Source organism: Carettochelys insculpta, chromosome 3 (genome assembly GCF_033958435.1).
Source record: "Carettochelys insculpta isolate YL-2023 chromosome 3, ASM3395843v1, whole genome shotgun sequence".
Classification (NCBI taxonomy): domain Eukaryota; kingdom Metazoa; phylum Chordata; order Testudines; family Carettochelyidae; genus Carettochelys; species Carettochelys insculpta.
This window is the reverse complement of record NC_134139.1, coordinates 3728845-3743360: the sequence shown is the minus strand read 5'-3', so window position 1 is coordinate 3743360 and position 14516 is coordinate 3728845. Positions and strand designations below refer to the sequence as shown.

General features: G+C 63.6%; 1 protein-coding gene across 5 annotated transcripts in view; it reads right to left on the bottom strand.

Moving 5' to 3' along the window:
• LOC142010801 (phosphofurin acidic cluster sorting protein 2-like) overlaps nucleotides 1-14516 on the bottom strand; it is a 101052-nt gene that overhangs the window by 27025 nt on the left and 59511 nt on the right. For 4 of the 5 annotated variants that reach the window (XM_074989255.1, XM_074989256.1, XM_074989259.1 and 1 more), the window contains one exon: nucleotides 5646-5733. In XM_074989255.1, coding sequence (XP_074845356.1) covers nucleotides 5646-5733 — 88 coding nt within the window. Of the gene's footprint in view, nucleotides 1-5645; nucleotides 5734-13034; nucleotides 13239-14516 lie in introns of all 5 variants that reach the window. The other variant, XM_074989257.1, reaches the window with a different exon arrangement.

The following is a 14516-nucleotide window of genomic DNA, read 5'->3' as shown; positions in this document are numbered from 1 at the left end:
ACCCCCGCCGGCAGGGGCAGGCGCACGCCGCGCCGGGGACCGAACCCCCACCGGCAGGGACAGGCGCAGGCCGCGCCGGGGACCGAACCCCCGCCGGCAGGGGCAGGCGCACGCTGCGCCGGGGACCGAACCCCCGCCGGCAGGGGCAGGCGCACGCCGCGCCGGGGACCGAACCCCCGCCGGCAGGGACAGGTGCACGCCGCGCCGGGGACCGAACCCCCGCCGGCAGGGACAGGCGCACGCCGCGCCGGGGACCGAACCCCCGCCGGCAGGGACAGGCGCAGGCCGCGCCGGGGACCGAACCCCCGCCGGCAGGGACAGGCGCACGCCGCGCCGGGGACCGAACCACCGCCGGCAGGGACAGGCGCACGCCGCGCCGGGGACCGAACCACCGCCGGCAGGGACAGGCGCAGGACGCTCCGGGGACCGAACCCCCGCCGGCAGGGACAGGCGCACGCCGCGCCAGGGCCCGAACCCCCGCCGGCAGGGACAGGCGCACGCCGCGCCGGGGACCAAACCACCGCCGGCAGGGACAGGCACACGCCACGCCGGAGACCGAACCACCGACAGCAGGGAAATTATTTGAGACGGGTTCTTGGGGAACAGGTTTCGCCTGGACTGACCACTACTGCAGGTGCCCCTGTGCCGTTCGCTGCTGTGAGGTTGCTCACACGCCGCCCTTGCCGACAGACGCCACGTGCCTCTGCCCTGTCCCCTGCCCCGAGCACCAGCTCTGGCTGACGCCCACCTGCTCTGATCTCAGACCTGGTGAGTGTGGTGAGTCCAGCTGGAAGGGACTTGGCTTTCCTGGCAGCAGGGCCCGGGGGTACATCTGGCTGTGCCCCACAGAGCCCAGGCCAGGCGACGGCCCAGGTTGTACTTCTCAAGGCAGCCGCCTCCTGCAGCCCCGAGCTGGAGCCCACGCAAAGCTCCTTGCCTAGGGCGGGTAGGGCTGACCTCCAGCCCTGGACAGGCAGCGCAGGAGACCTTGCCTGTCCAGGGAACAGGTGCCACGTGGGCAGCAGCAGAGCAGCCTCCCCTCGCACTCGACCAGTGTGACCAGCTAGAGCCTCACCCCCGTCCCCACGGCAAGCTGGGCTGCAGGGGTGGGACCCGGGCCGCTGCGACAGGCTGGAGACCTTCCAGCACACAGGTCCCCCCATGTATCCAGCAGCTTTCGGTCCCTTTGCCGCAGGTCTGAATGGAGCCCAGGGACTTGCAGCCCAGGTAGGGTTCCAGAGCCAGGCCTGAGCACCCCCGGGGAGGGGTGGCAATGCCCCAGCAGGACTTTGGCTGGCTGGGGGCGTGGGCTGGGCCCCTGCACCTGGCCCCTTCAGCCCAGAGGACATGGACCAACCCGCTCCCCACCGCCAGGAGAGCCTGTATTTGCATGGATCAGCGACACGGGCTCTGGCTGGGATCTCTGCCCAGCCTTCTGATCCTGCTAGTTCCCTTTGTGTTCCTGCTCCATCCCCCTGACAACGCCTCATTAAGTGTCATCTGCAAATGCCGTTAATCAGCTGTTTTCCCTCTTCCCAGGCACCAGCTTAATTCTGTAATTCTGGGGAGCGCTGGGTGTGCTGTGCAGCCGGCGGGGCGGAGGGGGGGAAGGCAGCGGCCAGCCTCAGCTCCTGCCTCCCAGGGCGGGTGGGGAGTGCCCCCCAGACACTGACCTTAAGCTGGGGTCTCCGTGAGGACAGCACAGAGGCCAGGGAAATGCCACGCCTGGATCCTCATTCAGCCTGGCGGGTGGAACAATCTCCAGCCCTGTTCATCGGAGGCCCACAGAAAGCTCCTGGTGGGACCCTGCCAGGCGGGCTGCAGGGCCATCTCCCCCAGGCAGAGTCGGTGCTCGGGCAGCAGAACTTGCCGGTTAAGGCAGCAACGTGCTCCCGGACAGGGTGCATCTGCACCCACGGCCCAGTGGCTACTCCCCCTGCCCCGCAAGAGGTGTGGCCTTACTGCCCGAGGGAGCCTGAGCACGGCCCCTCACCATGGCTGTGCGCCGGGGGCCACTGGCCTTGGAGCCCTCCCCGCTGCTCCCAGACCCACAGCCGCACGTGGGAGAGTGGTAAGCAGTCAGGTGCTCCACCGGCTGCTCGCTGGGGTCCTGGCTTCGCCGCGTGCACACGAGGGCCGCTGGGAGCCAGTCGGCAGCAGCACCGCTTTGGGCGCCGCTGCTCCGTAGCTGCGTTTCGTTCTTCCGAAGCAAGGCCGCGTACGGCCTGAGGCGGGCGCCACACAGGCCGGGCTGGCAGAACCCCGAGGGAATTCACTCCTGCAGCGCCCGACGTGGCTTCGGCCAGCCGGCCCAGGGCTGCGTGCACCTCTGCAGCTGCTCTCCGGCTCATCGCTGGATGGGCATCGTGCATCTGCTCCCCAGCAGGCTGCTCCTCGCTTCGAAGCGGGCTTGGCGTCAGCTGCCAGCCCCAGTCAATGCTCATTAACCCGCCTTGCCCTTCCAGGGGCGCGGCACGGCACTCGGAAGGCCCAGAACAGTTAGCAGACACTGCTCCCTGCAGCGCGGTCATCCCACCCCATTGCTTCGACTCTCCCAGGGCTTCTCGAGCACTGGCCCAATGCCCTGGTGGCCCGAACGTGCTCGTGTCAGGGTCAGGTGCCTCCTGAAAGCGGGGGCTTTGTACAATGAGCCCACCAGGCCCCTGGCACGAACCGTGCCGACCTAGGAAAGCCGCCTCTCTCGGCTCAGGGCGTATTTTTGCCTTTCTTCCTGGAGAGAAGCTTGGGCAGGAAGGCAGTGACCCAAGGCATGGCCGGGCGGAGCCGCTGGGAGACACATGTACTCCTGCAATGGGTCCCTGAAAAGAGCCTCATTTGCACTGACTGCTGTGTGACCAAGCTGACGGAAGAGACGATCCCGGGTTTGGACACGCAGGACAAGATGGTGATTGAGTTTCAAAGGAGCTTCAAGCAGTGGGTGGCGCATCAGCGGGAGGAGATGGAAGGGAAGCATCAGGGTTCGCAGATGTGGATTGGACGGGGGAACTCCATGGGTGTGGAACATGGCCGGGGGAGCGAGTGACTACGAGAACCAGGCAGACGAAAGACCGGCTAACCATGGAAAAACGGAGCTCGAGAACACAAGAGGCCGTCACGGGAGGTGGGAGGGCAAGAAAGGGAGGAGAGACACCTCCTGAAAGTCAGCCAGGGTTTGGGGCCCCAGAAGACAGAGGACACCTCACAGAAGATTGCAAGTGAGCACAGAAGACAAGTGGACTGGCAGCCAGAAGGGACAGGAGGAGGAAGACTGGTGAGTCACACCAAGCGCGAGAAGAGGCAGGTCTGCGTGACTGGGGACTCCTTACCGAGGGGAGCAGACAGGCCTCGCACCAGCACTGACCCGGAGAACAAGCCGGCGTGCCCTCTGCCGGGAAGTGCACTGAGGCTGACGAGGAAGTTAATGGGAGCAGGAAAGACTCAGCTGATTGTCCCTCGCGTGGGAAGGAGTGATACTGCTGGACTCTTGCTGGGACCCACCAAGGGAGGCGATGTAGGCCTGGGGAGGGCCTTGAAGAAATGGAGGCTCAGGGGGTCGTTAGTGGGGTTCTACCTGTCCCTAGAGGAGCCAGGTGGCAGTAAAACGAGCTGGGTGGCCGGAGCAGTGCGCCACACGGCGGCTTTGGGACATTCGGCCCCTGGGAGGCAGTCATGGACAGACGACTGCTCTCGAGGGCTGGGCTCTGCGGCAGGTGGCGACATACAGAGACGCTAGTAACCACCAAAACGAGGCTCAGGCAGCACCAGGGGGTATTCGTAGAGACCAGGAATAAAACCCGGCTGCTAGAACCGATGTGGACTGGCTGCCCCTGCCCTCCATGCCACAGACCCTGCAGCTCTGGGTCGGAGCCTGTGGGGAAGGCATGACCAGCCCTCACTTCTGCAGCGGCCTTAATACCCCGGCTTCCATTAATCCCAGCTTTACAGCCTGACGCCTGCAGCACACGGAGCTCGCTGGCCTCCCGCCCCAGCCTGCTTCCCATGGCGGCCACAGGCAGAGCCCTACTGCCTGAGACATCTGGCTCCTGCCCAGGTCCTGGGCGGCCATGCACTGGGGAGGGACAGGACAGCACGTACAGCCCCATTGCCCCCTGGGTCTGTAGGTGTATGGCACAGATCCCTCCGCCCCTCCCTGCCGGGGGGGGGAGCAGGGGCCTGGAGGGTCTCCCCCTCCCACGCACAGCAGAAGGCGGAAGGATCGCCCACACTGAGACGGGGAGGCCGGCCTCGGAGATCTCCCGCAAGGCCGCACACACGCAACGGCTGCTGGGAGGCAGAACCATCGCTTGCACCAGGCTCGTCCTTCTCCTCCAGCTCCCGGTCCCCTAACCTCGGCCCCCTGCGCACGAGGGCTGGGGTGAGGTGTGAGCACAGCGCCGCCGCTCTGGGGGCTGGCGAGGGAATGAGTCCACCCCATGTCAGCCACACTCAGGGCGCCTGCCAGCGCGGGAGAGCGCCAGAGCCCGGCGCGGCTGCTGGAGAACGGGGCCATGCAGGGCTTGGGAGCCGACCCCTGGCCTTGGCACTGGTTACTGGCCAACCCTGCTAACCTGACGGCTCAGCGCCGCTGGAGAGCCACGGGGCTCCCCCTGCCCACCCCCAGCCCATTCCCCTGGGCTCCAGCTCCAGGCATTACCCCCTGCCTCCCTAAACATCCCCGCGGGCCGGCCCCTCCAGCCCCCGGCCGTGGTCCTTGCAAGGGGCGCTTGTGCGGCCGCTCGGGAGAGAGCACGCGACTCGCCGAGCGCCGCTGCCGGGGGTTTGTTTCCACGAGTGGTGCACACCCGCACCTCCCTGGGTGCACAGAACCGCTTATTCTGCGCACGGATGGAAAACTGGGCACCCGGCCAGAGAAGCCAGCGGGAGCTCTGCTCCCGGGCGTCCCTTCCGGCGGGCGGCGCCCTCGGGGGCACAGCACATTGTCCAGCCTCCCTCCTCCGGCGCAGGCCCTGGAGGTCAGTACAATACAGCCCCAGAGAGAAGGCACCAAAGCAGAGCCAGTGCCTCCTGCCCCGCTCTGGGCAGCTGCAGCGCAGAGCCCTGGGCCCAGGGCCACCCCCTGGTTGGTGTCCCATGCCCGCGGACTGGAAGGGGCCCTGGAGAGCAGCAACCGGCCACACCAGCTGGTTTTGGCTGGGCCTGTGATGGAGCATCGGCACCATGTCACAGTCCTGTCGCTCAAGCGGGGCAGACAGCAGGGAGGGGAGCCCAGCCAGGGCTGCAGCGCGCAGGGGAACAGCCACAGGGAGGCTGAGGGAACCCTGACACCGGCACAGGTCCCCATCTATGCAGGGAGCTGGGAGAGCTCTGTTCAGATCCAGCCCTGCAGGGCCGCTGGCTCCCCTGCCCAAGGAGCTCCGCCTGTGGAGGGGGAAGACAGCGAGAGGCAGACGCGGATGGCTGGGCCGGGGGAGAGTGTGCCGAATGCACCGATACCGGTCGTGGACTGCTGGCCTGGCCACCACGTCAGTGCTGGAGCCCGCGGGCAGGGCAGCTGCCACACACTGCCAGAAGAGCTGGGCCCCGGTGCCGGGACTCAGAGCAGAGAAGGGGCAAGGGAGGAACATGCCCCCAGCACAGCCAGCCCGCCCACCCCCGAGGGCAGCATCACGCAGCCCACAGCTCACCTGGATCTTCACGGCAATGAGCACCGAGCACAGCTCCTTGTCCAGCTCCCTCAGCACGGTGAGCTTCTTCAGACGCAGGCTGCAGAGCCTGTAGGACAGAGAGAAAGGGACACACTCAGGAACCACCATCCCCGGGCCCCTGCCGCATGGTCCGAGGTGTCCTGACGGCACCAGGAGGGCGCCCAGCCACAGCCACAGCCGCCTCCCTGGCCACGCAGAGGGACTCACCCCCAGGAAAGCGGCTCAGCGCAGAGAGGGAAGAAGGGAAATTAACAGAGCTAAAGCTGGCTTAAGGGATTACGGTGTGACAGGAAGTCGCAGGCAGAGATCCTTCCCAGCAGGCTGCTGCCAGCCCTCCGAAGCTACCTGGGCCACCAGGGCTGTTTATTTATAAACCAAAGCGCTTAAATCCACTCTGATCCGGGACTTAGGACAAATACTCCCATTCCGACATTGCACCTCTGCTCCCTCGGCTTCGTGCTCCCCAGCCTGGCTGAGCCAGGGGCCCAGGAACCCCAGCCCGACGTGTCCTGGGGCCTCTGCCAGCTGCTTGGAGCCCCCTCGAGCCTGGTGTGCTGTGGGCCGGCCTGGGGGATGAGGCTGGGCAGAAAGGGGCAGTGCCTATTCCCACCGGCCCAGCCCGGCCCGGCCGCCCACCCACCACCTCTGTCGCTCGAGCCACCCAACGGCTTAGTCTCACGCCCACAAACGCAGGGATGTGCAACCCCCAGCCCCATGCTTGGCGGCCAGGCACACGAGGCCCCAGTGCAGGCAGGGCGCCCAGCACCACCGGGCAGGGACTCAAGGAGCCAGCGAGAGGCTGGAACGGGGGTGCCGCTGGGCAGGTCCAAGGGTCCTCGACACGGCCGCGCAGGAGCCCCGCCAGTGCAGAGCGATGTCCCCACCCTGCACTGCACAGGAGCACGGAGCTCAGGCTGCCGCTCCGCCTGGGGCTCGGGCCCCGGGAGATTTGCCTGGGCCGGAAGGGGCAGCGCATGTCACACCTGAGGACGTGGGGGGCTCTGCCCAACACATCCCGTGGGGCTGGGGGACCCCTATTCCGCAGCCACCAAGGGACGAGGAAGGAGGGAACCCCGCAGTACAATGGAGAGCGCGCTGGCCTCCAAGTCCCCTCCGCATGTCCCACCCGGCTCCAGAGGCAGCTTCGCACACTGGCCCGGCTGCCCCCAGGTCTCTCCGGCGCAGCGTCATGTACTGCTAACGCGAGCTGCAGCCGCTCAGCACTGGGGCGCTGACACCAAGGAGCCACAGGAGAGCCGGTGGAGCTCCAAGGCTGGTCTCTCCCCAGAGAAACCGGCCAGTAGGCGATACCTCCCCCCGTGCCCTGGCTCTCTGTTGACCCATCGCATTTCCCCGGACAAGGGCACCTTGCCGGCCCCTGCCCGCACTATTCAGGCACAGCTGGTGGGAGGGGGCAGCTCCCAGCTGGCAGCAGACCTCTGTGGGCATGTGCAGATGGCACCTAGCGCGACAGAGCCCTGCTCCCAGGGGAGGCCTCTCGGCCCAATGGTCAGTGCTCTTGTGTGAGAATCCCCGTGCTGTGTCCCCACCCCCAGCGGGGACAAATCCGATTGCTGAGAACAGCCTTCCGGCCACGCGACACAGCCCGCGAGGGAGGCGGGAGCGCTGAGCTCTCAGGCACAGGGGCTGGGGCAAAGAACTGAGAACCCCCGGGCGGCCCCAGCTGCCCAGATGGACTCAAGCTGGGCTCACTGCCCTAGGCAGCCACCAACTTCTAGTGCAGGCGTTAGCTTAGCTGTGCCCGGCAGGAGGCCTAAAGCAGAGTCACTCCAGGCTAGTGGGGGCTCTGACTTAGCGCAGTGGTTACAGCCCTGGCTTCGCAAGCCAGGGTGGTGAGCCTGACCCTCGTTTGGGCCTGGCATGTATTTCATGACCACTGCTTTCAAATACCTAGGGCCAGGTTAGACCCATCCGTCAGGGATGCTGGAGGTGGTGCTGGGTCCTGCTGTGAGTGCAGGGCTCTCCTGAGATCCCTTTCAGCTCTGACTCTAGGCAAGGGCGAACGTGACTACCAGTGGTACAAACACACACAGATGTAGGCGCTGCAACTTCTGCCATCAAAAACCCTCCCCTATCATTTTTTGGAACTTTGCGATGTTCTGCTACCGGTTACACAAGCTGTCCCCCACGGGGCTCCCAGCTCCCCCGTAACAACTCTCCATCCCACCCGTTCAGGGCAGGGGCTTCCAGGGGAACTCGCCTGCTCGCAGGTTTGGCGCGGTAACAGACTCCCGCTGGTCTCCCCTCCTGAGCAGAGCTGACTCAGCCTACCCCTGTCTTCTCAAGTGGCCTGGCTGCACAGTTTCTTCTAACACGTTTTAAAAGCACGCCGTATCCTAGTCCAGGCTAGACACTGCATCCAACGCCCTACAGCAGGGATCGGCAACCCGCAGCTCCAGAGCCACATGTGGCTCTTTAAAGAGCCACCGGCGGCTCTGAGCATGGCCGCCGCTGACTCCATGGGCAGCTCTGGAGGCTGCTGCTGCTGACGATGGTATTTTTGTTTAAGCAGAGGCAGCCTCCGAAGACGCTGAGCAGTCAGCTGCCGCAGGTGGAGGCCAGCAGGGCTGAGAGCCCTGGAACAGGAAGCCAGGGCAAGGTCGGCCTGCAGGAGAGCTGGTGGGGGGGGCAGCCGAGCCTGCCCTTCTGGAGCTGTGCAGCTGCATGAAGGAGGTGGTGGTGGGAAGGGCAGTGGCCATGCACAGAGCTCCTCAGCCGAGGCCGGTAAATCCTGGGGTTGGGATGGCGGTTTGGGGCCGAGGGGTTAAACCTGGCATTGGGGGGCGGGTTTGGGCCTCAGATGGGGGGTGGGTTTGCCGGGGGGGAGTAAAGCTGGGGTGGGGGTAACAACTTTCTCACAGGTACAAATCAGCTTGCGCGCGCTGTTCTCAAACCAGGGGTTACAAAAAGCACAGTCTGACATGAGGGACTGGCTCGGAGTCACGAGCACCGCGGCTCTTCAAGAGTAGATCTGGTCACTGAATGAGAGAAAGTGGCTCTCGTCACTATTTTGGCTGCAGAGCCCTGCTCTCCTGTGACCCCGCCACTCCCTCGGCAGCACCAGCCCTGTTCCAGTCTCCTGCCTAGTGAATATGCAAAGGCCACTGCTTTCCCAATGGCTAAGGAGTGTGGGGTGGCCCTCATTGGGAGCCAGCGCACCCCCCCACCACCAAATGTTCCCTCTAAGCTTTCCCATCCCTGTGGAATAAATTTTGTTATGTGCACCAGGGCATGTGCAGATGCGCAGCACCAGTAAAACACATGCTGCCAGCTGTGGGCGGCTCTGGGTGGCCTCCCCAAGCACTCAGCTTACCAGGCACGCTGCCCTCACTCCCCCAAGCTCCGAGCACCCACCGCTCTGGGTAAAGCTCAGCAGCCCTGAGAATCTGGCCCTGCACGGCTCAGGCCCCCTTTGGAAAGCCTGGCTGCGGGTACGAAAGTCTATGAAGAGATGGCCCCCGGGGGTCGGGGCTTTGCAGAGCATGCCCTGCTCTCGCCGCTGGCCAGTTCAGAGAAGGGGCGCAGGCTATCACACGCAGGAGGCTCTGCTGGCACCTCATGCCTTTCCCCAGATCCGCGCATGCTGCCTGCCTTACACTGCAGTGGCAGGCTCACGGTCTGGGCATGGGCCTCATCAGACTAGCCAGCTAGCTCTAGGCCAGGGAGCCAGACATTAATGCCAGGCTAAGTAGCGGAGAAGCTAACACCCAGTCAGTCAATTCATATAACACTAGCACTGGAAGGGACCTCGAGAGGTCTAAGTCCAGCCTCCTGCACCCATGGCAGGACCTTAGCCCAGCTCATCCCTGGTAGATATTTATCCAACCTGTTCTTAAATATTGCAGTCCCTCGAGTTAGGTGAGGGTTGTGTTCCCTCGCGCAAGTCGAGGGGGGTTCTCCAGGAGAACGAACCTTCTGCAGCTGGGGAAGCAGCAGGAGCACCTGGAGCTGCTTTGGAAAGCTAAGTCCTGGGGTTGCGGGGGTGGGGCAGTTGGGGAGGGATAAGCCTGGCGGTGGGCTGGAGCCATGGGAGGGGGCAGGGCGCTATGCCTGGGGTGGGTTAGGGTGGCAGGGGGGTGGAGATGAGCTGGGGCCGCGCAGCCCTGCCGGGGGTTGAGCCGGAGCCAGGTGAGCGGGAGTTTGAGTTGCACTTAACTCACATTAATGCAATCTGAAATCGCACATTTCGAGGGATCACTGTGTCACCATTGATGGGTAATTTACCCCAACTGGGAGGGCGCTTTTCCTAACCTCCAACCTAAACCTCCCTTGCTGCAGTTTAAGCCCCTTGCGCTTTCTCCCTCCTCCTTGCAACCCACTTTTAGGTTCTTGAAAGTGATGTGCCCTCTCGGCCTTCTCGTCTCCAGCCAAACTTAGTTCTTCCCCTCTCCCCTCAGAGCTCATGTTTTCTAGCGCTTCAGCCATTTCTGTTGCTGCTCTCTGGACTCAGTCGACATGACTTTACGGAAGAGAGTTACTGGGCAACCCCGATTTCATCCTTCAATAAGAGGACACGTTTGCTGCATAAAGGCGATTGCACAGACTTGGGTGGGATGTGTGACACCCCCCACAGCGCTCCACCCAGAAAATAAAAAACCATTACCCAATACCGACGGGAACACACCCCCTCCCCATTGCATGGGTCAAGAAGTGGCAGACCCCAAACACCATTATCCATGGAAGTCATTACTGCAGGGCGGTGGGCACTCAACCGGGCACTCGCTGGTGGTTTTAACAACGCTCTGGAAGTTGATCTACAACTCACTACTGCTAAAAGCTGCAGAGGACACCGACCGGCAGAGCAGTTAATGGCAAGAACTGGGCTTGTCGTCCAGAGGGATCTGGATCGCTTGGTAAGCTGGGCTGATTTAATGCAGCCGGCTGCGAAGGCAGCCTCCCAGAAAAAAGGAGCGCAGGCCAGCCCTGCATAGCGGGGCTGGGCTCTGGTACACACCCACTCCAACAAGCTCTGAGGGGCAAACCTGCAGGAGTGCTCCCAGCATGCTGCTGCAGCCTAAAGGGCTATATACCCAAGCAGCGCCTTAAATGGGGGAGCCAGTAGGAAAGCGGAGGCGATTTTCCCCATGGGGCCCTGGAGAGGCTGACCCCGCACCCAGCTCTAGGGTCCATGGGTTTCTGGTGAGTAACTGGAGGGGGACAGGAAAGCACTACAGAAACGGTCTGCAGGCTGGCCAAGGTGCCTGCCAGCGAGAGCATGAAAGCGTACGGATTGGTTCAGGCCAAAGGCGGAGAGGGGCCAGGGGCCGCAGGGCTCTGCAACCCAGCAGGGACTGGCAGAACAAGGGCGAACGGCTGGAAGCTGGAGCCAGACAGATCCCAGCTGTTTAAGCGTGTGGGGATGGAGCCCAGGGCAGCAGAGGGCTCTCCAGCTCTGCAGCAGAGGCCTTTCTGGAAGATGCTTCAGCCAATAGAGAGGAAGTGGGTGACAGTGCAGCCCTTTGCGCACACGCTCCGGCGAGCTGAGCTAATGGGCCTTGCGGCTTTAAAACAAAATCGATGAAGCACATGGAGCTGAGTGCTCCCGGCTGGGCACTCGCGCCAGGAAGGAGCCTCTCTCTTCCCGACCCCTGGGAACTGCAGACCGCTGGAGAAAATATCGCAGCCTTCCCCCGCCTGGAGGCCTGACCTCTCCTGGGCACCAGGGACCTTCTTTCTTCCCCATTAGCTCAGGAGTGCCTCTGCCTGGGGATTCTCCCCTCCTGTGCTGTGCCTGGCGGGCAGGGTGCTGTTCCCAGGAGCTGGGCTGGTGCCTGGCCGGGGAAGGTTGGCTGTGCTGCAGCCGAGATACAGCACCCAGGCCTGGCCTTGGGGCTGTCGCATGCTGGATTCACGGGGCTGCTGATTTTCTCTGCAAAGCCCGAGGGTGCTCATGGCCAGGTGCCCATTGGCCCTCTTGTGGGTATCGCTGCTGAACTCTTTTATATTCAAATTCGACACATTACCATGGGGTTTGCACGGGGATGGGAATTTTCTGGGCCACTATGGGGCTCTTTTGCATACTTGGCTTAATCTAATTCTTCTCTCTCTCTCACCTTGATTATCTTTTTCTGATTTGTCAGCCTTGATTACTGTTTGGTTCTCTGTGGCTTAAATACTGAGTCTGTTCTGGGCTGGCTATGATCTGAAGAAGTGGGTCTGTCCCACAAAAGCTCATCACCTAATAAATTATTTCGTTAGTCTTTAAAGTGCTACTGGATGACTTTTTGGTTTTGATAGTCTATAGACTAGCCCGGCTTCCTCTCTGTTACTGTTCTACCCAGGTTTACCTTGGGCTTTCCACCAGGCAGTAACTGCCAGGCACCTTAGCCCCATTGGGACATGCCTGCTGGGGCAGCGCCGTTCCACCTCTTGCCCTTAGCTGTAGCTGTTTGCACAGTTCCCATTAGTTACCAGCCTTGCAAGCCTCTGCTTTCCCTGCTCGACAGATTACACACAGCAGCGCTGCCCTAACTCCTGCTGCCCCTGTCCGTCTCCAGCTGGGACCAGCTCTGAGCAAGGCCTCGCCCTGGCTCCCCAGAGCTGGGAACTCCGGAAAGGAGCCAGGACAGCTGGGGAGCAGGGCCCAGAAGCAGCTGGCCCCTGCTCGCTGTATGGCGAACATGCCGCCTACACCAACAAGGGGCCCAGAGCAAGCGGAGGCTCGGCAGACTAACCCCTGCGACAGGGCTGGAAAGCAGCGTTCCGCATTAGACTTTCTTGAGCTCTCTGCAGCAGCAGCAGCAGAAGCAGGACTGGTACCAGCCAGCATCCGGCCACCAGCCAAGGACCCCCTGCTCTGATCCCAGCGGCCGCTGCCGGGCAGGCGTGCTGGCGGCCACTCGCAGTGCTCAGCGTGGGGGGAGCGGCGCTCGACGCGGTGTGACAGCATTTCAGTGGGCGCTGGCTCCAATGCGCCAGAGGAAAAGGGGCTCAGGGCTGCCCGCACCCGTGGGGAGCAAGGGGAACATAGCAGCAACCCCAGCACGTGCATCTGTTCCAGGCAGGTGGTACTGCCGCCCGCAGCCCCTCCCACGTGGGACATGCCCCTGTGGTGCTCTGGGCCTGCCCGGGAAGGGCACCATGAATGAACTCCCCTGAGCTGGGGGCTGGAGCCCAGGACAGCCCTGCCCAGAGCCGTGCCTTGGGAAGAGGCAGAGAGCACCCCCAGGCCTCGCTAGGGAGCACGGGCTGCCGAGCTTATCCCCCTGCTTGGGGCTGAGGACAGGAAAGCCACAGAAGGGCTCACATGTAGGTGCCCCCCTGCCCCCCACCGACCAGGGAACAGCTCCCCTGCCCCACACGGCTCCAGCCCTGGGCCCGGGATCACGTAACCTCCCTGTGACGTACTGCACTGCAGGGCAGATCCTCAGCAGCCTCCCAGGCACTCAGACCTTCACTGCAGCCCAGGAGCGGGGAAGCAGCACCCCGCAGGGGCCAGCCAGGGCGAGGCACCGGAGTGGCTGCAGCTGGGGAGCAGAGCGGCCGTTCCCAGTCCCCACGCCGGCCGTCAGCCTCCTTGCCACGCTTGTTAACTCTGTCCCCGGGGGAGCCCTGTGAGGGGAGAGGAGAGCAGCTGTTGCCAGCCAGACGCACTCAGGGACTGGGGCTGCGCAGGCGGCGACAGGGAAACAGGCCCCAGAGAACCCCACGGCATGCTACAGCCGCCCCATCTGTCCAACGCAGAAGCTGGCTGAGTACCACCCCCTCCCGCCTCAGCATCAGGCAGCCACAGCTACCGGAGCAGCCCCTGGCCTGCCGCACATGGCTGGACCCAGGCCGCCCCTCCCACCCCACAGAGGTGAGCAAAGCCGGGTCCTACAGCAACCAGAACAAAAAGCTGGTGCTGCAGCAGCGAGGGGTCCTGGCACAGCAAGGCAAGCCGCCCCCCGGGCAGGGCTGGGGAGATGGTTGGCCCTGGGCAGGAACCAGCGCAAAACCTCAGCCCTGTCCTCTAAATCCACCCCCAGCCCTTCTTGTGCCAGCCCCCAGACACTTTGGGCTCAGCTAGACAAGCAAAAGGGGCATTTAACCCCGTGGCAGGTTCGGAAACCCTCTCGCAGGCAGGAGTCAGCCAGCTGGGCTGTGGCCACCGGGCATTAACACACAACTTGCCAGCCTGCTGCAGGGTTGTCAAGCTGCGTCTGTGTGCCAGAACGCACCCCCGCAGACCGCGGCACAGCACGTGCCCGGGGAGAACCAGTACCTGGCTGGCCACCAACGGCGCGGTGAGGGGTCTGCGGCCACACGCACTGCCAGGCTGGGAACACAACCTGAACGGCGGGCGGGGGGGGGGCTGCTCCTCAAAGACAAAGGAGGGGTTGTCGCCCAGCCAGGCCAGTGCCAGCATCGTCCATGGGCCATCGCTCGCCAGGGGCTGATCACCGGCAAGGTCGGGGCAGGAGCAAAGTGACTGGATCTTAGCAAACAGCAGCAGGGAGCCCTCCCCACACCCAGCTCCTCCACTCCTGGCTGGGGGGGAACATCTACCTAGGTGTCATCCTGAGCTGTAGAAATGAGACGCCAGCCCCCTTCCCACACCAGTTCTCTCCCTCCCTTGCTCCTCATTTTTCCCGTCTACCTAAGAAACAAAGAAACCGGGCAGGGGGCTTTGGAAGCAGCCCCTGGTCTGGGACTTGGGCAGCAGCATTCATGGGACGTGGTCGGGGCTTTGCCACAGGCCAGCCCTGTTCAGCACTGGGAGCCATTTCTCCTGTAACCCTTCCCAAGGGCACAGCCCCCTCACTTGCACTCACCCTACTGCCCTCTCCTCACCAACAGGCTGGTTTTGTTGTGCAGTTACATGGAGCCCAGAGGTGTGAGCTGGACGGG